We start from the raw sequence: 21,034 nt of genomic DNA, 5'->3' as shown, positions 1-21,034 counted from the left end.
GAATAGAGAAAAGTGAATAGTATCGTAACTGCATGTAAGTGCTGTTCTAGGTTGAATTACAATAGATGCCAATATGATTTTTTTTTTATTATGAATCATCTCTGCATTAGTTAATAACTCGTATTACATCATTCGTTCAGGTTGGCTTTGCCATGGCCACCCCAGCCAAACTGCCTGGAAACACCATCAGCTGGCGGTCATATTTCAATTTCAGATGTCAGTTAAAGTCATGAACGTATTAAACAGGTGATTGTATGGCCGTCAGCTGCACTGACTGGCCTGGCTTTGGCATTGATCATAACATTAAAATGATACAACATGACTGCTGAATTGACTTTTAATTTAAAGTTGTGAAGCTTTACAACATAAACATCAAACTGACCTGGAAATGTGAACTGGCTGTGAAAAGTTGAAGAGGATGTAGTCGTTCTGGAGTGGTGTTATTGCCCAGTAGAAGTCCACTCCTTTGTAAGCCCTGGACAGACTGTGCTTCTGGTAGTGTTTCAGGCTGCTGCTCACCTCTGCAGCTGGGTTACTGTGGGCATGGTAGAGAGCCTGCTTCCCAAAGTCCTTATCCTGACACGCATGACACACACACACACACACACACACACAAACTAAATGGTTCTGTATCGTTATGTCTTTCAGTGTTCACCTGAACAGAATTCCACCTAGACGTCATCACTTGAATACAAAATTGTAACTTGTAATTACTCTGTTGACCTCATGCTTTGACGGCAGCATTACTATAAATTTAATCGCAGAGTAAAAGGTTGAATATGTAGAATCTTTATTAAAAGCTATATTTAAAAAACAAAATACACCCACGGGGAGTTTTTAGGTGTACAGAATGAAAGTATTGCTTTTCCATTAAAAAATGTATTTAGTCAAAATGAATATTTTAGTATATGTGCTAGCAAACTAACACTGAATTAATATTTTAATATTCTTTTGAGTGGTTTGACAATGACTTTCTGTCCCATTCTGTTTCCATGGTAGCAGCCAACAGCGTTGGGCGTTGTTGGTTGCCAGGGTTGTCTGTTGTTGGGTGCAGCTACTGTAGGCTGGCACTGGGTCAAATAGAGTTTGCCAATCCTGCAGCTGCTTCGGAGCCTCAGTGAAGGGGGCGTTATTTGTCCCAGCAGCTGAGTGAGCGGAGACGGGCAAAAACCAGAGTCAATATAGGCCAAGCATTCACTCCATGGACTGAGAGAAAGGAATTCAATGGCATTAAAACACATGCCCATATGGCTACGTTTCTCCTTGATCGCTAAGATCAATTTCATATTTACTTAGCTGGACCGGCTAACGCTAATGGCTAACAGTAACTGTCAGTCAAACACAGAGGCTCCGTCTCAAGGCTTTACACACCACTCAGAGAAAGACTTCCGGTTGAAGACTGGCTAACGTTAAATACTGTTGTAAAATTAATTGATTATTTCAAATAAGTCATTACACTGTATGATTCATCACTTGACATGGATCAGGCCGATTGCTTGACACACTCGGCAACGAACCTGGCAACACGACTGCTGGAATTATTTTATGTACATTCTCCATATTCAACCTATAACCATGATCCAATTTAGGTTTACTATTTCTACACCGCTTTCACACAGACGGCTGGCCCTGTATTAGGGATGGGCACAAGAACCATATACAAAGGTCGAGGGATCAAGGTTTTTCTGAGGACGAATGCATGCGTCACTGGCACTAGCTTTTAACTCGTTAACATCAATATTTTCAAAGTAGTCCTCCCCGAAGAGGGTGTCCAGTGCCTCCCTACTTGTGACATTGCAGCCCCAAACGTCACTGCTTTCCCCCTCCATATCGTCTGGTCCATGCACAGTAACCTCATGTAAGTCAGACGACGTCTCTCTGATGGTGACACGAAGAGCCGGTTCCAAAAATCGAACGTGTTTGTGCACATAAAAAACTTCAGTGCCTGATTGTGGAATCAATCACTCAAGCCCATCCCTATGGTGCTGTCTCTCAGCGCCTGACATCAATTCAATTCTGACATCATTCGAATCATAACAAAAGCAAGAAGGGTTTTTCTTTTGAGACATCTCACTCATATTACTCAGAGAACCGGGGTTATGTAAATAATCTAAAGTTCTCTTTCATAACATTTCGTTCGATGTCTCACTATGGGATATGGTTTCTCCCGTATTGCCAGACAAGCTTATCTAGCATCCACCAACCCACAGGGAAAGGCACTCTGTTCCAATCAGGACAGCAAAATTGTCCATGTGTGTTTCAAGTCTGCTCCCACCATTGGCCAATGTGGAGCTATCCGAATCAACGAGTGGCCGTGGTCCCTCACTCTGGGATCTCAACGCGAGCAGATCAACTGTGGCCCAACTGGGGCCCATATCTGTTTTACAATCTCCGGTTGCAGAGTCCACTCCCCGTATACCGGCGTGCCCGTGGACAACCGGTCCTCCGGGAGAGGAGACAACTGCAGATCCACAGGATCAGTCTGCATGCCAGCATGTGCAACTGATGAGAGCATAACCCTCCTTGACGGTTGATGTATGCCACTGTCATTGTACTGTCCGTTCGTCACCAGGACATGATGACCAATAAGAGACAGAAGGAAGCGTTTCAGGGAGAGGAACACCGCTGAAAGTTCAAGAAAATGTATGTGAGACCACACCCCAGCGGCCCCTCACCGACTGGCCCTCGTGAATTCCGCCCAACCCTGTCAGGCTGGGGTCCATAGTGACCATCTTCCTGGACAGGAACAATCTTCCTCGATTGTGCCAAAAGCAGGCAATTGTCCAGATATGTGGCCAAGCGAATGCCCTGCCGTCTCAGCTTCTGTGCTCCGCACGAACACCCTAAAAGAAGGACTGAATGGGAGCATAGAGTACTCGTAGCAAGTCCCATGGAACGCGAACCTCAGATTCTTTCTGTGGGGAAGATAGATCGGAATGTGGAAATATGCGTCTTTCAGATTGACAGAAGTAAACCAATCATTCTGTCGCACCAGGCGCAGCAGGGATGTGTGTGTAAGCATCCTGAACTTGCGTCCCCCATCTCCTCTCCGCCTTCAATGGCGGTGCCGTCGGAAGGGAGATAGGGGTCATGTCCAGACAGGCTAGCCTTGTAGGCTAGTCGTCTGCAGAGACTCTTCTTGTCGACAAAAGAGGCATCAATAGCCACTCAAGCGTGTTCCTGCCCCAGATAGCATGAGCAGACCATGTGTGGATCCATGCACGATATCTTATTCCCGCAGCTACAGAGTCTAGCGCCAGAGTCTCCATGCCCTCTGGTTTGAGGGGTTTTAGCCTCCATTCCATGTGAGCATGGAGTCGAGGCAGTTAGCTGGTGTGCTAACTATGAAAAATCGAGAGATTAGCTGGTGTGCAGGCAGGGAGTCGACTCGAGCAGCCATGGTGAGGCGTCGGAAGCAGTGCTGACCAAGCCGCTGAGGGACAGGAAAGCGATTGCTTCGTCGGTCAATCTTGTGTGACCGACGAAGCAGAAAAATATCCAAAGCTAGAATTGCACGGCGGCAGAAGTTAAACAAGATCTGTCTGTGGACAGTTAAGCTAGCTAGCCCTGGACTCGAGATATGCTCTGAGTGAGGAGAGGTGTTTGAATGAGGTGGTGCCGTCTGCATGAGCTTTTTAAGGTAGGCGGGACTACCTGTGGCAGACAAACACGTTTCACCAGCCAATCAGGATTGGCGTAATGAGATTAATGCTTCTGAGAGCTGCAGCATAGTGAGACATTGAACGAAATATTATGAAAGAGAACTTTGATCGAAGTTACAACCAATGAATGTCGGACCTTACCAATCAACTCTCTCTTTAAAACTTAACCCAGTCTAAATAACAATTTATCTTGAAAAATATATTTTTTTCGGCACTTACATACATTGAATAAGCCATCGAGACAGTTTTTTCCATGTATAAACTATTAACAGAGAAATCCAGGACAGTCGCTAACAGCTGGACGTGGCTAACACTGATTAGCTCGGGGCAGTACGGTGAAGGCATTAAAACAGCTTTTTTAACCACTAATACTGCTCAAAATAACACCAAACCTCTGCAGTAGCATGAGAAGAGTCCCTAAAAAAATGAAGCAACAACAACATAGTTAGAGAACCAGACGTTTATTAAAAGAGTGTTTTAAAGACTTACCAACTGGCCCCAGTACCAGCTCCTCTCGTGGTAAGTATCTCGTAGCATTTAAGTCAATTACCAAATGCAAGCCAAAAGGATCTCTACCGGATTTCTCTGTTAAAAAGTTTGTACATGAAAAAAACTGTCCCGATAGCTTATTTGATGTATACACGTGTCGAAAAAAGATCATGGGATGATGAACAGCAGCATGTGAGCGCAACGTTTGGTCTCACCACAAACAGATGATTCTTTTGGCAATTAAAGGATTGGTTAAAAGTGTAAAGGCAGACTGGAAACACAAGGAGTTCAGAGTTACTTCTCATTGTCATCTGTGGCCACCGGCAAACCAAATAGGAGTGAAATGGTACTGGTTTAATGAAAAACTGTGGTTAAACTCATGACAGTTATTCCTCCTCGCAACCCCAATTAACCTTTGTTCTCCTCCTCCTTTTCTGCTTTGTTTCACTTTCTCATGGAGTTTTTCTTTTACCTTTGTTTTGTTGTTGTTCACCTGACACTCACCTTGAGAAGCTGTAACTTCCCAGGCAGAGAGGAGTGGAGGCCCACATGCTGGAAGAGGGAGGGCTTGTACCTCTGCTTGAGCAACTCCTTCTGTTGATTGCAGTCTTTCTGGATAAGACAACAGCAGCAAGAAGGTCACAACACTGTCATAAAGTCAGCTTCATTATCAGTCATGTACACTCCTCAGGTATTTATTTACCACAGAACAACATTATTAAGCAGCATAACATGCTTGACGAATGAAATGTGGATATTAGAACCACTGAACCTAAAGAAAATGTTTGTGTGGAGTCTATAACAACAGTCCATAAAGACAGAATAGAAAAGGATAGAAATACTTTATTGATCCCAAGCTGGGAAATTGCAGATCAATAACGCAATAACTTTATTGTTTCAACAATGTGTAAAATGATGAAATTGATCTTTATTGATGCCAGTTTGCTTTGTTCTGGTCTTTTGAACATCTTGGTTTCTTATGTAGTATATTTCTTATATATGATGTCCCATACTGTGTTTCAAACAGTATAGTTTAGTAATTGCAATTGGCTTTATCATGGACTTTAAGCCTGTGGTGCTGTACTTCTCTATAGTCAGTAGTAGATTACGGTCGTTGCAGGAGCTCAGCACTGTGCTGCTGTGGACTGGGGCAGCAACTAAACATATTTTAGACATCTTAAAAAAGCTAAGATCCTTTATATCAGATTAAATGTACTCTACATTTACCCTGGGATTACATTCTCTCAACCGTAAAACTCTATTCGCTCCTATAAGAACAGCTGATCTGTGGCAGTGCAGAGCACTTTTGCAATGATGCGTTGGAATAGGGAAATTCTATGGCTGAGAAAATGTAGTCCCAAAGGAAAGGACTGTCTGACAACAAAGTTAAGCGGTGAAAATATTGTAAGAATATACATACATGTATATGTGTATAGAATACACATACTTGATTATAGATTTTCTAATGAGTCTTTTTATGGGTGTCTAAAATCCATTTAGCTGCTGCTCCCGTCCACAGCAGCACATTTCTTATCTTCTGTGTCAGTACTCCTGTCTGCTTCTCTAAGGGCGCACTCACACTGTCCATCCGTACTGTGCCCAAGCACGCTTCACGGCTAAAGACTAGTTCGTTCGACCAGTGTGAGTACAACTGTACCACGCTCAAGTACGGGACACTTCCCTTTTGAGAGAGGTGGCCTTTAAAAAGGCGTGTTCACCGCAAGTGTATGAGCACCAGCATTAACAACGATCCTTAGACTATTTATATGCTAACATTAAGGATGCTTACATCTCTTCTCTCCTCCCTCTGGGCATGTCAGATCATAACCTGGTTCACCTCACACCCTGCTAGGTTTCTCTGGTGAAGAGGAAGCCTACGCCCACAAGGACTGTGAGGAGGTGGTCTGAGGAGGCTTATGAGAACCTGCAGGGCTGCTTTGAAGAGACTGACTGGCCTGCACTTTGTGAGCCGCACAGGGAGGACATCGATGGGCTCACAGACTGCATCACAGACTACATAAATTTTGGTGTGGAATGCAATTTCCCAACTCGAACTGTAACCTGCTGCGCCAACAATAAACCCTGGATCACCAAGGACATTAACACCATCCTGAATGAAAAGAAGAAAGCATTCAGAGATGGCAGCCGTGATGAGGTGAGGAGAGTGCAGGGGCTACTGAAACTGAACATCAGGGAGGCTAAAGACAATTATAGGAGAAAGCTGGAGAACAAACTCCAGTGAAACAACATGAGGGATGTGTGGCGTGTCATGAGAACCATCACCTGGTTCCTGTAGACTGGTAGCACAGGGTTGGAGGACCGTGTGGACCAGGCCAATAAACTGAACCTATTTTTCAATAGGTTTGATACTGCGGCCAATCCCCCACATGACTCCGCAGCTGGCTGCCCTTCAACGACTGCCACTTTACCTCCCCTTACTCCTCCTTACAGACCTCTTGATTGCCCCTCACCACCTCACCTATTCCACCCGTCCCCCCTGCTCTACATCATGTCCTCCACAACCTGACGACCTCAGCCCTCCCGAAACGGACACCTCTACAGTGTCCTTCACGCCTGACCTGCTGAGAAGACAGTTGACAACACTCCACTCTGGCAAAGCTGCAGGCCCTTCTTTGACTTCTCCAGTGCATTCAACACCATCCGCCCGGTCTACTTGGTGAGAAGATGGCTGCGATGCAGGTGGAGGCCCCCACCGTGTCCTGGATTGTGGATTACCTGATGGGCAGACCCCAGTATGTACGCCTACAGAACTGTATGTCTGACAGGGTGGTCAGCAACACTGGGGCCCCACAGGGGACTGTCCTCTCTCCCTTTCTCTTCACCCTCTTCATCTCAGACTTCAACTAGTCTGCCACCTTCAGAACTTTTCTGATGACTCAGCAATAGTTAGCTACATTGGAAAGGGGGATGAAAGTGAATACAGGACTGTTGTGGGCAACTTTGTCACTTGGACTGAGCTGAATCATCTGCAGCTCAACGTGACTAAAACAAAGGAGCTTGTAGTGGATCTGAGGAGGGTGAAAACACCTGTGACCCCTGTCTCCACCCAGGGGTCCCTGTGGACACTGTAGAGGAGTATAAGTACCTGGGGGTGTACTTCAATAATAAGTTGAACTGGACTAGAAACGCAGAGGCTGTCTACAAAAAGGGCCAAAGTGGACTCTTCTTCCTGAGGAGGCTGAGGTCCTTTAACATCTGCCGGACAATGCTGAGGATGTTTTATGAGTCTGTTGTGGCCAGTGCGATTTTCTTTGCTTTCACATGCTGGGGCAGTGGGCTGAAGGTCGCAGACACCAACAGACTGAACAAACTGATCAGGAGGGCCGGTGATGTCGTGGGGGAGGAGCTGGACACCCTGACGACTATGACGAGAGGAGGATGCTGTCCAGGCTCCAGTCTATCCTGGACAATGTCTCCCACCCTCTCTACGACACACTGGCCCAGCAGAGGAGCACCTTCAGCAGAAGACTCCTCGCACCCAGATGCACCACAGAGCGCCACAGGAAATCTTCCCTGCCTATGGTCCTTAAACTATACAATGCATCCCTAGGAGAGTCTCTCACCCCCTCTCTGTAATATGGACTCAATCAGGGGGCTCATGCTCGTGCTCATACACATGCGCACGCTCGTGCTTGTACATGTGTAAACGCGATAACAAAAGCCCACCTCTACCAAACGGTCCGTGGCCAGCAAGCTGGCCGCAGCTAGGCGCAGTGCGGTTGGACTCACACTGGTAAAACGAACTAGGCTTTACCCGTGGAACCTGTTTGGGACACGGAAGGACAGTGTGAGTGCGCCCTTAAAGCAAGAAGCATTCCGCTGAGGCCCAGGCAGTGTGAGTACAAACGGGCCTGGCCCGCGGGGGGGGGGGGGCAAGTACCCTTAAGCACGGATCATCAGGGCCAAGAGCAAGCGTGCCCTAAACTGGAATTGCAGCATGCTCACAGTCATTTACTGTAGGTAACACACTGACTGTGGAGAAGTACCTCATACTACCACACTTCAAAAAACTCCAATATCCCTTTAAGAGCGTACTCACACTGTCCTCCCGGACCAAGACCCGGACTTTAGGGTACTTGTCCCCCCTCCCTCCCCCCCCCGCGCCCCAGCCCTGTTTGTACTCACACTGCCAGGGCCGGCCAATGCTTCTTGCTGTCCATACGCCATCACGCAGTAACACGTCACACGCATTGATCGCGTTTGTGTGGCTTTGTTTACAATCTTTCCATAGACCTCGGAGTTTTTGCGTGTCTTGTCGACTGTTTTTGAATATTTTCATCCGACCAAATCTGCAGTAAACACTCCACCTCCGCACCACACCAACGTGAACCTTTCACCGCCATTGTTGTTGTTGTTAAATGTCCGCGCATGGTCCGTCCTTCTATTTACATGTCCAAACAGGCGGACATAACGCTACTGCCGTAGGGCTCGTGCTCGTGCTCGTACACGTGCGCACGCTCGTGCTCGTACATGTGCAAACGGCTCAGCTAAAGCCCACCTCTTTCAAGCGGGCCGTGGACGGTCCGCTGGCCGCAGTTGAGCGCGGAGCGGGTCCACTCACACTGCTTAAAGGTACTAGGCTTTAGCTGAAAAAACGGTTTTGGCCGCGGCCAAAAGGACAGTGTGAGTAGGCTCTAAGAAGGATGCACTGTAGGATATGTAGTATAAATTATTGTTCCTACTGATCTGTTTTTATTTGATCTTCCCTGTGCTTGTTCTCTCAATTAGATAGAAAGATAAAGCTAAGGTTCTTTTGAATCTTTATGAAATGTCAGAGTAGCACCTGTGTAATGTGTAGTGCTGCTGAGAGTAGAACACACACCCATCGCCTGCTACTTACTTCACCATCCAAAACAAAAGCATTATTCATGCTTTGTTATTAGAGTTAGGGTTAATCCTATTAGTGTTTCAACTCAGCTGACTTACTGCGTTTTTCTCCGGGTTACAAACTTTCACCCACAGAATGTGATCCAACAGCCAGTCAATGGGTTTGTCTCTGTGGAACATCAGGAAGAACTCTGCAATCATCGGGAGGTCACGTGCTCGAAACATCTTGCCTGGAGGCGCACGCACGCGCACACACACACACACACACACACACACACACATACACAGATTTTATTGTCAGTGTTTACTTAACATGTTACCAAGGCTCATTATGCAGACTGACTAATTTAATACACACACACACACACACACTTTATTGTCAGTGTTTACTACACATGTTACCAAGGCTCATTATGCAGACTGACTAATTTAATACACACACACACACACACACACACACACACACACACACACACACACACACACACACACACACACACACACACACACACACACACACACACACACACACACACACACACACACACACACACACACACACACACACACACACACACACACACCTATAAATCCAAGCTGGGAGAACTCCAGGTAGAGCCATTGCTTGGAGTCTTCTTGGGTTGCGTAGGTCTTCATGTCATTGAAGTAGTTTGCCTTGGCAACAACATCATCCTCTAACTACAAAACACACAACACAAAAACTCTTTTTGAAAAGTAGCCACAGTATGTTTAAGCGAGCGACTACACCATTACAGAAAATATATCAACTGTTTCAAGAGGCCACAGGGTAAAAACAGTTCCTCATCCTGCTGGTGTTGGATCTAAGTGTCCTGAACCGTTTACCGGATGGCAGTGGCTGGAACAGAGTGTTTCCAGGGTGTGTGTGATCCCTGAGTATGTTGCTGGCTTTCTTACTCAGTCTGCTGGCATATATTGTGTCAAGGTTAGGGAGCTCCAGCCCGATGATATGCTGGGCTGCCTTCACCACTCTGTGCAGGTCCTAGTAGCTAGCATACCAAACAGTTATGCATGGGGTTGGGATGCTCTCAATGACAGACATCTACATCTCCTACATCTCTCTTCCTCCTTACATCTCCTCTGTTAATCTGTTTCAGACTGTTGTTGCTCAAGATGTAAAATGCAGGAAGGTTGGGGATCTACAACATTGGTTCAGTTTTAAATCCATCAAATATGTTATTTTCCCATCACCGTGTGTGTTTGTGGTGGTTGAGCATCGGGAAACACTCATCTAAGCAGACATTTTTATTTTTCAAATCTTTCCGGATATGCCATATGGGAAACCCATCTATCGTGTCTGTCCTACCTGAACATAATATGTTCCTCTGTCCTGGGCATAGAGCATGAGGAAGCTGTAGTCCAGATTCTGCTTTGTTCTCCATCTAAGCACAGAAAAGGTGCACACACAAACTATTCAGTCTTTAATGAACCAACACAGCTGACTCATAATCAAATTTTAATTAACCCTCTAGTGCTCATGGTCTTATCTACTTACAGTTTATAAAAAGAACTGCTCGAATCAAGCAATCTGATTGGTTGTTAGCTGTGATATAATTCCTGTATATCATGGCTATGATTTCCAATGCCTTGACGCAATTCTATCATCTATCACCCTTTCATCTCTGTATAAGGTAATCCTACATGTTCAGGATTTTTTCAGTAGATATTTTAGTGACAACATGACTGAGCTAGCAAAGTAGAAACAATCTCTACAAGCTAACATGAGCTTAAGTTGACTGGCTGACTCAACAGGAAGTAGAAACCATCTCTGTTGCTTAAATCTGTCCTTGGAACAATGATTAGTTGACTAGTATCTTAGCTACAACAAGATTGAGCTAGCAAAGCAGTTTAGTATCCAGTTCACTACCATGGACACCACCAACAGCGCCAATGGGGTCATCCCTATGTTCCCCAAAAGGGTCCTATGTTTCCTGGTCGCATAAACCTCTGCCTTCGCTGATTAAATTCAGCATTTTAGGGGATATGGTCAGGGTTAGGGGGTAGTGTTGGGGTCTACATAGGCCTATTTTCCTGGGAATTCGGCACAGATTGTGGAAAAAAATGACAGACCGGGGAACAAAGGACCCCAAAGGACAGCCAAGTGGGGAACATCGGACCCTTTTCTTAAATAAGGGTCTGATGTTCCTGGGTCACATACAAAGCGAGGAACATCGGACCCGGGGAACATAGGTATGCTCCCGCATCAACTCATACCTGACAAAGTTAGTACGTTCCATAGCAACTGCCAGCCGGAGGGCCTATTTCTTTGTAAGAACAATGCTTTATGGATGTTTTTTTTAAATAGTAGAAAAGGTTTAAATTGGAATCTATCCATCACTATAATATCGCCATACTGGTGGGCAGAACAGCTGTGATATAATCCCACATACCACTGTCTATTGTAAGCTATTGCTTAAATACCCTGTAAACTTATGTCCTCTGCCTTCTCTAGTGAAGAAATTAGATTAAATGTAAATGAGCCCATTGCAACAGCAACCAATATACGGATACATTAACAGAAAGTATACATAAATGGGAATAAAGCTAGAACTATCAAATAACCACAAGCACTAATTGTTGGATTTGAAATGCATAGCAACATAAATGTTAAACGTACTTGACTCTTTCCTTGGAGTCTCCAAAGGTCTCTCTGAGGGTGGTGAAGTTGGGGTAGTAATACTGAGAAGGAGAGAGGACCTCCAACAGCCCAGACTGCACCTCCTTGGGAAAACTATAAAGACACCACTGGTTCATTGACGGAACACAACAATCCAGCATTGAAATCATATGAATCCTGCTGAAAAAAAGTAATGAATTTCTTTGAAATCTAATGACACCATAAAACAGAAAAACTTAAAAAACCTTCAAAATAGAATTTTTCAATTTCAATTTGTCATTACACTTGTGATCACTACTCTAATGTTAATTCTCAAATCCAATGAAAAGACCCACTTAGTTATTTGATTTTTAATTTGTGAGAACATGCAGTATCTAGTGTACTGCATAAATTATATGTCAACATGTCATGATGTACTCAACTATAATCCATCAAACACTTTCAGTGCCCCTTCTGGGTCCCAAAGCACTCACAGGCGCCACGGTCTCGCTACTTTTTGCGACCTTCTTGTCAACTTTATTTATAAAATGCCACTAGCGACCGATTAAGCGCCTTATTCAGACCATCAGGGAAAAGGGAGAAATATATGGTCCGCCTAATTCATTTACATGCATGGGTCAGATAACCTAACTCTACGGCGGCTGAGCTCCATCTCTCCACCTCTCTCTGCTACGCAGCAGTACTGCCCTGGCACTCAGTAGGTGTGGCACAAAATATGCGGTTTAGCTGTCCAGACGACAACACAAGGGCAGCGCTCTGAGACTAAGCCACTCTGGGACCTAGTTTCAGAAAATAATGTTCTCAGGCTCCCAAAACGCTGCATCTGTCTGGATGACCAGCCAAAGTGATACAAAACTTTTTGCGGTTATAGCAAAACGCGCCTTGGTGTGGATGGCCCCTGAAACTTGCTTTTTGAGCGCATATATACCGTATATATATATATATATATATATATGTGGTATATACTATACGTATATAAAGTGGAGATCAAAAGTATTAATTCTTGATTTATTCTGAAAAACTGTTATTTTTTATTGTTCAGAATTTGATAGAATATCAGCTGGGGCTTTACTGATGTTAAGACATGACGTAACACCCTTTCAAAATTTTATTTTTTATAGTGTTTGGAATCGGAAATCGTATTTTTAAAGGGTGTTACGTCAGACTGAACAGCTGGATGTCACTGCTGTACCAGGAAGGTCTTTAAATAACCAAGGCACTTCAACAAAAACCTCTATTTAGTGAAAAAAACAGAGATCTAAATTAGAGAAGTGCTAATTGTGTCAGAAGAGAAGATTTCAACAATGTTTTTCTTCTCTAGGATTCAAAAATGAACAGGAAGTGTAGAGGCCACAACTTTGAATGACTTCAGCACATCTGCACCCACAGGACATCACTAGTTTCTCATCCTGCTATGGTTTGATCTTGGTCCATTCTGACTAAGTCTCTGCCACAGTTCACTAACTGGAGTGGGTTTCTTAGATAATACTCTGTCGCTGAGGATTTTCCAGAGAGAGAAAGGGGACATTGTCTTGTATGAAAACTGCAGCTGATTGGGAGACAATTGCAATGCCCCCTGTCACAATGTAAAACAGGTGAAACAGTTCCTTGAAGCTAAGAATACTGAAACAATGAAATGGCCAGAGTCCAGATCTCAACCCCATAGAGAATCTCTGGAAAATCCTTGGTAACAAAGTAATATCTAATCACTTGATCACTGTTTTTTTCCACTAAATAAAGGTTTTTGTTGAAGTGCCTTGGTTATTTAAAAACATGCTAGTACAGCAGAGGTATAGACACAGTAGGTTTGTTTTTGTTTTTGTTTAGGGAGTTCAGTGAACTCGAGTCATCTTTCAGTTGTATTTGTTTCTTTGTTCTAAGCAGCACTGACAGGCCCTTTTTCCTTCGTAGTTTGTTGCACCTAGTTTTGTTAAATCACTTTAAACTCTCTGTTAATAAATAATTTTACTTTTACCAAAAACACCTAGTTTTATGTCGCTTCCCTTTCCCCTCACAGGCAAGCTCACATTCCTCTATCCTATTGTTACAACAATAGGGTAGACAGAGGAATGGGCCTGACCCCCAGAACGTGACATGGATGTCAGGCTTTATCCCAGCGCTGTAAGAAAATGTCCTCCATCTGACTTCAAAGAACAAACAGCCAGTGCAGGATGAGCAGGGAAACGAGGTGAATTAGGGGTGGGCCATATGACCTCATTTGTATTACAAAACAAAAAGGGATACTCCACTCAAAACATGATTCTACTTCTTTTTCACTGTATTGACAATTTAAGGAACATATCTTCAGAAAAAAAATGTATTTGTTTAATGGCTCCAAATAGGAATAAAATGAGTTAAAGGCCCACATGTGTTTGAGTTAATCAGTATATGTAATGTGATACATGCTCAGGAAGCCTGTGAATGTTCTCATTTGTCCAGGTCATCGTTATCCCCAAAGCAATTTCAGTCAAAAGCAACTAGACTTGGTTTTTTGTCTAGGAAGACGTTTCATCTCTCATCCAAGAGGCTTCATCAGTTCATGTAAGCATCAGACCAGGCTAGGACTGGACCAGAACCAGGCTGGGACTCGACCAGAACCGGGCTGGGACTGGACCAGAACCAGGCTGGGACTGGTCCTACATACTCAGAGTTAGTGAGCGTGAGTTACCTGTAGTTCTGTGCAACCTGAATCTAAGCAATAAAACCCAGACTATCCCACACAGAAACCTTACTTTGGCAGGCTGCCAAGTCATATTAACAGCAGCCAAAGTATATTTCAATTTATAACTAGTGGACAATCTCCCCTTGCCTCTCTTGTACCTGTCCCTTCAGATGAAGTCTAATAAGTTAGACTATGTTCTTAACACAATGCTGTGCATGCACTAGCACGCTGTACACAGCAGCTAGTACAGATGTGGCATAAGCTCTCCGTGCATGCTAAAACCGAAAGGTGTGTGTGCTCACAGTACTGACGCCATTGCAAAATCCATGCTGTGTCACAGATAACGGTGACGAAACCAGCAAACCCGACACAGGCTGATAAAGACTGGCTTATGCTTACATACAGTAGAGTCGCTGCTTTTAACCAGACCTAATGGAACCATTTTTTACCTCAACAGACCTCTTCCATTTACAAAAATGTAAAAGCACAGACAGAAAAAGCTGTCTGCTGTGAGAAACCACAGCTAACAGGATACATATAACCCCTGGCAAACAACAACATGATATAATAGTGAAAGTGCCCCATGGGAGTAAATCTAGATTCACTCACTTCTTCATGATGGTCTCTGCTACGCTGCCCACATAGTCGGAGTCTGTCTGAAATGACAGGGAGAGAAAAAGGAGAAAGACAGGGGATTTCTGATGCGGTTACTTAATACCAAACAGGAAGTCTTGAATGATTTTGGGTTGATGTAGCCTGTAAGCTATAACATGACACACACATACACAGACACAGACACAGACACAGACACAGACACACACACACACACACACACACACACACACACACACACACACACACACACACACACACACACACACACACACACACACACACACACACACACACACACACACACACACACACACACACACACACACACACACCAGGTTTTTGTGATGTCCCACTGAAACAAGTTGGACAGGTCTTATAGGGTAGATGTGCTTACCACTCCCTTTGTGTGTGGAATGTGTCCTGAGATAACTTTTGTTATGATTTGGCACTATAAACAAAATTGAATTGAATAGAAATTGAATGTCTTATTTATATGACACGACCCGACAGATTGTTAGGAGCGCTCAGTGCCAAGTTTTGACATCTTCAGTGCCAACTCTAATAGGAAGAATGAACCCGGTTACCTGAACTGTCGAACAGCTTTGTGTCTGTCTTTGTCGTTCAGGAGCAGGAGCATGAGGGTTTTAGTGTGTGAGGGAGGGAGAGTGCAAAGGTCCCGTTGCGGAGCTGAATAAGAGGAAGTGCTGACTTACTCCAGGCTTCTTTCACTGAGCACGGTTTATGAGATGCAATTTACAGATTATGTTATGGGAAGGTTTTAAGGTGTTAACTGTTAGGGAAGATTTCATTTCCCTAGACAGTTTGTGTTATTAATGAACCAATCAGTCTGTGTTATTGTGGAGAGCTATAATTACAGGACTTTCTTTAGATTACTGTGGTCAGTTAATATGCCCTTAACTCTCAGAGGAACATGCCGAGGCCAAGGTCCCTCTTTGGCGTCTTCTATCTCACTCTCTGGCAGGTTGCAGACACAGCTGCAGGGTTAGACGATAACGCTTACTGTCACAGGGTAACACTTTGCATTTCCTAGCTGGTGTAAATCCTAATCTTCATGTTCATGCATTATAGCCAATTGGATGTTAACACATCTCCCCTTTGCTGTCTTGGTCCACCTTTTAGTATAAGAATCTGGTTTTTGCTGTTTGAGCCTTATAATTGAGTTGGCTTCATGCACTACTTAGTGTTGACGACTCTTCTGTTCTCTTTGATCAAGTATAAATATACTCCTTCAGCATCGGACATACAGGACTCTGGTACTTCTTCTTTTTTGGCATCACAACAAAATCCCCCCCCTAACATTAACTGACAGCACTTGGGGTTTTCTCTCAGTAATACAAAAGCAGTAAATCCTGATACCAGCTTTTTTCAAGATTCAAGAAAACTTTATTTATCCCCAGGGGGTAATTAAAGATAAGGCACTTAGAGCAAACATTGCAATGACGAAAAAAAAAAAAAAAAAAAAAGGTTATGAACAGGATAAAAAAAAAAATATATATATATATATATATATGTGCCAATATATATATGTGCCAATAATGTACATGTTAAACAAGGTGCAAATGGGCAATGAGGTAGATTGATACAGAGTGCAAATGTGAAAAAAATATGCAAAGTTGACAGCAAAGTCTGCGTTATATGGAGTGGTTTTATGTAAATGTATGTTGTGTGGGCATGGGGGGGGGGGGGGTGTTTGTGTGTCTAACCTCAGCAACAAAGACAATTACAAGGAGATCTTGCTGCTGCAAAGACGACAGGCTGTGGACCAGAGAGCTCAGTGTGCTGACCAGGTAGCTCTGCTTCTCACGCTTCACTGTAGGAATGCCAAACACCATGGACACTGAGGACACACACACACACACACACACACACACACACACACACACACACACACACACACACACACACACACACACACACACACACACACACACACACACACACACACACACACACACACACACACACACACACACACACACACACACACACACACACACACACACACACACACACACACTTGTTGAAGCTGCTGGCTCTTTGGCCTTCTGCTGATGAAACTAACAGGCAGCTACAGGTTTTTACACCTTCAAAATAAACTTGGCTTTAAAAGTAAATCTTGAATCCTTGTAACAAAGCTGAAACAAAAAGAGTCATAATGGTTTTATACGGTGTAAAGTAGTGTGTTTATATGGGTGTCTTTATGTGTGAGTGCTTTATACCTCCGCGGCGTCCCTGCCCCAGGACTACATTGGGCAGGAGGCTCTCTGGATGTTGTCCGAGGTGGGGCATATAGAGGTAAATGTTGGGCTGGAGGATTGGCTGTTGGTCTAGCTTGTCCCTCTGCTGCCTTATTGTTTCTGTGCACAGAAGGGAAGGGGAGGGGAGGCAGCTCACACAACATTCAAAAAGGACTACATTTTGTAAGATACTGGAAACTATTTACCTTTAACATTATGAAGCTCATTAAACTCTTTAAGATTTAAAAGAAAGTGGTGCCCCCATAGCTAAGGGGTCGAGACACCGACAAAGAACTACAATGTCCCCTATTTAAGTCGCCCAGAGACAGGAGGATATTTTAACGTGGGTTTTTGTCTGGAGTGACTCCCTTTTGGAGCCAGCCTCAAGTGGCCATTTAAGGAACTGCAGTTTTTGGCACTTCCCCATTTGCTGCTTGTTCTGGACTCAGTTCTTGGCCTCAGAAGGATGGCAACATCTTTTAAAAACTAGCTAGAATCTGTTATTACTACTCCACTGCTATGTTTAGCTTTGGTACACTTTGGGTCAATCTTAGATATTTACAATTATTATCATGATGATGGAAGTGGTTTTGGTAATAACAATGGCAACTGCTGGCTAAGTATAAACGTAAATATGGTAGGATTGTTATTCACGTCGGCGGTAATGACACCCGATTACGTCAATCGGAGGTCACTAAAATTAATGTGGAGTCGGTGTGTGCTTATGCAAAAACTATGTCGGACTCCGTAATTTTCTCTGGTACCCTGCCCAACTTGACTTGCGATGACATGTATAGCCGTATGTCATCAATCCGTCGCTGGCTGTCTGGATGGTGCCCGGTAAATAATGTGGGCTTCGTAGATAATTGGCAGTCTTTCTGGGGAAAAGCTGGTCTTATTAGGAGAGATGGTATTCATCCTACTTTGGAGGGTGCCGCTCTCATATCTAAGAACCTGGACGCAGTTATTAGCAGTCTAAAACCATGACAACCCAGTGTTGGGATCAGGAAGCAGAGTCGCAGTTCAATACACTTCTCTGCGCTGCCCTTATCGCAGTTGCCTAGGAAGCAGAGTGGCAGTCTTAAACACCTCTCTGCGCTCCCTGTGGAGCATTTTCCAGCTCAGTTTAGTATACAAACACTGTCTGCCCCACGATCATTTAAATTAAACGGATCAAAAATGAACAGAAGAGGAGCTATAAAGAAAAACTTGATACAAATCAACGCAAAATCTGCGACTATGCAACAATATCAGAAAATAAAATGTGGACTTTTAAACATCAGATCTCTGTCATCTAAAGCTGTATTAGTAAACGATCTGATATCAGATAACCATATTGATTTACTCTGTCTGACCGAAACATGGCTGCGTCCCGAAGAATATGTTAGCCTAAATTAATCCACTCCTCCCGGTCATATTAATACTCATTTTCCTCGAGGCAGTGGTCGAGGAGGAGGCGTTGCAGCTATTTATGACTCAGGCCTATTAATAAACCCTAAACCTAAACTAAATTATAATTCATTTGAAAGTCTTGTTCTCTTTCACATTCAACCTGGAAAACTGTGCAGCCAATTATATTTGTTATAGTGTACCGTGCTCCTGGTCCGTACTCTGAATTTCTGTCTGAATTCTCAGAGTTTCTGTCAAATTTAGTCCTTAAATCTGATAAAGTAATCATTGTAGGTGATTTTAATATTCATGTGGACAGCGATAATAATAGTCTCAGTATCGCGTTTATCCCTCTATTAGATTCGATTGGTTTTAGTCAGAGTGTACATAAACCTACTCACTGTTTTAATCACACCCTCGACCTTGTTTTGGTTTATGATGTGGAAATTAATGACTTAATAGTCTTTCCACAGAATCCTATTTTATCAGACCATTATTTAATAACTTTTGAATTCATATTACAGGACTACTCACCTCTGGGTAAAAGTGTCTACACTAGATGTTTATCTGATAGTGCTATAACTAAATTTAAGGAAGCGATTCCATCTGCATTTACTTTAATGCCTTATCCTAATATTCAAGATTCCTGCACTAACGTTAGTTTCTCTGAAATTGATCAAATTGTTGACAATGTTGCAGGCTCTCTAAGAACAACACTCGACTCTGTTGCTCCTTTAAAACAGAAGATAATAAAACTGAGGAAGTTGGCTCCGTGGTATAACTCACAAACCCCTGAATTAAAACAAATATGGCGAAAATTGGAATATAAATGCCATTTTACTGAATTGGAGGAATCTCGCTTAGTTTGGCAAGATAGTCTAAAAAACATATAGGAAGGCCCTCCGTAATGCCAGAGCAGCATATTACTCATCTTTAATAGAGGAGAATAGGAACAAGCCTAGATTTCTTTTCAGCATTGTAGCCAGGCTGACAGAGAGCCACAGCTCTATTGAGCCATGTATTCCTATAACCCTCAGTAGTAACGACTTCAAGACCTTCTTTAATAACAAAATTATAACTATTAGAGACAAAATCCACCCGCTTGGCACCAATTTTTCTTCAAACCCAGGAACCCAGGAACCAACTGTACGACCTGATATATTCTTGGATTGCTTTTCTACAGTTGACCTCAACAAATTAACCTCTACTATTTACGCATCAAAGCCCTCTACTTTTCTCCTAGACTCTATTCCCACTAGCCTACTTAAATAAGTGTTACCTTAAGTTAGCACTCCTGTATTAGATATGATTAACATGTCTTTATCAGCAGGTTATGTACTACAGTCTTTTAAAGTAGCTGTAATTAAACCTCTTCTTAAAAAGCCCAGTCTTGATCCTGAGGTTATGGCCAACTATAGAACTATATCTAACCTTCCTTTTCTCTCTAAGATCCTCAAGAAATTAGTCCCCAATCAGCTGTGTGACTTCCAGTCAGGATTTAGAGCGAATCATAGCACTGAGACAGCACTGGTAAAAATTACGACCTTCTAAAGGTTCAGACAAAGGGCTTGTCTCTGTACCGCACTGAGCTGGTTCAAGTCTTATTTATCAGATAGATCTCAGTTTGTACATGTTAACGACAAATCCTCCATGCACACTAAAGTCAGTCACGGAGTCCCACAGGGTTCTGGCCTTGGGCCGATTCTATTCTCCTTATATATGCTTCCCTTAGGACATATTATACGGAAGCACTCAATAAATTGTCATTGTTATGCTGATGATACACAATTATATTTGTCGATCAAACCAGAAGAAACCGATCAGTTAGATAAACTTCAAATGTGCATTAAGGAAATAAAAAGCTGGATGACCTGCAATTTCCTGATGTTAAACTCAGACAAAACTGAAGTTATTGTACTTGGCCCCAAAGGCCTCCGAAACTCAATAGCTAAAGATATTGTAACTCTGGATGATGTGTTGTCCTCCATCTGGGTGTTATTTTTGACCATGATATGTCCTTCGATTCTCACATAAAATTAACAACAAGGATTGCATATTTTCACCTGAGTAATATTGCGAAAATTAGGAACATTGTGTCTCAGAAAGATGCAGAAAAACTAGTCCATGCATTTGTTACTTCTAGGCTGGACTACCGCAACTCCTTATTATCAGGCTGCTCCAATAAGTCTGTTAAGAGTCTTCAGTTGGTCCAAAATGCTGCAGCTCGTGTACTAACTAAAACAAATCGAAGAGAACATATTTTTCCTGTATTAGCCTCTTTGAACTGGCTAACTGTAAAATCTATTATCTAGAATTTAAAATCCTTCTCCATACCTACAAAGCTCTTATTGGTCAGGCTCCATTGTATCTTAAAGAGCTCATAGTACCGTGTTACCAGACTAGATCGCTGCGCTCTGAGAATGCAGGGCTACTTGTCGTTCCTAGAGTCTCCAAA

At 43.3% G+C, this 21,034-nt stretch overlaps 1 protein-coding gene across 1 annotated transcript in view; it reads right to left on the bottom strand.

Moving 5' to 3' along the window:
* LOC310948422 (alpha-1,3-mannosyl-glycoprotein 4-beta-N-acetylglucosaminyltransferase B) overlaps positions 1–21,034 on the bottom strand; it is a 54,454-nt gene that overhangs the window by 18,221 nt on the left and 15,199 nt on the right. The window contains exons 3-11 of the mRNA XM_083915541.1: positions 17,173–17,310; positions 16,657–16,790; positions 14,927–14,973; positions 11,656–11,769; positions 10,345–10,420; positions 9,584–9,698; positions 9,099–9,229; positions 4,656–4,763; positions 383–576 (exon numbers count right to left, since the gene is read on the bottom strand). Of these exons, the coding sequence (XP_083771667.1) occupies positions 383–576; positions 4,656–4,763; positions 9,099–9,229; positions 9,584–9,698; positions 10,345–10,420; positions 11,656–11,769; positions 14,927–14,973; positions 16,657–16,790; positions 17,173–17,310 (1,057 nt within the window). The remainder of the gene's footprint in view (positions 1–382; positions 577–4,655; positions 4,764–9,098; positions 9,230–9,583; positions 9,699–10,344; positions 10,421–11,655; positions 11,770–14,926; positions 14,974–16,656; positions 16,791–17,172; positions 17,311–21,034) is intronic.

Source organism: Echiichthys vipera (genome assembly GCF_963691815.1).
Source record: "Echiichthys vipera genome assembly, chromosome: 6".
NCBI classification, from domain to species: Eukaryota; Metazoa; Chordata; class Actinopteri; order Perciformes; family Trachinidae; genus Echiichthys; species Echiichthys vipera.
The sequence above is the reverse complement of the archived record's forward strand: the minus strand, read 5'-3'. Positions and strand labels throughout refer to the sequence as shown.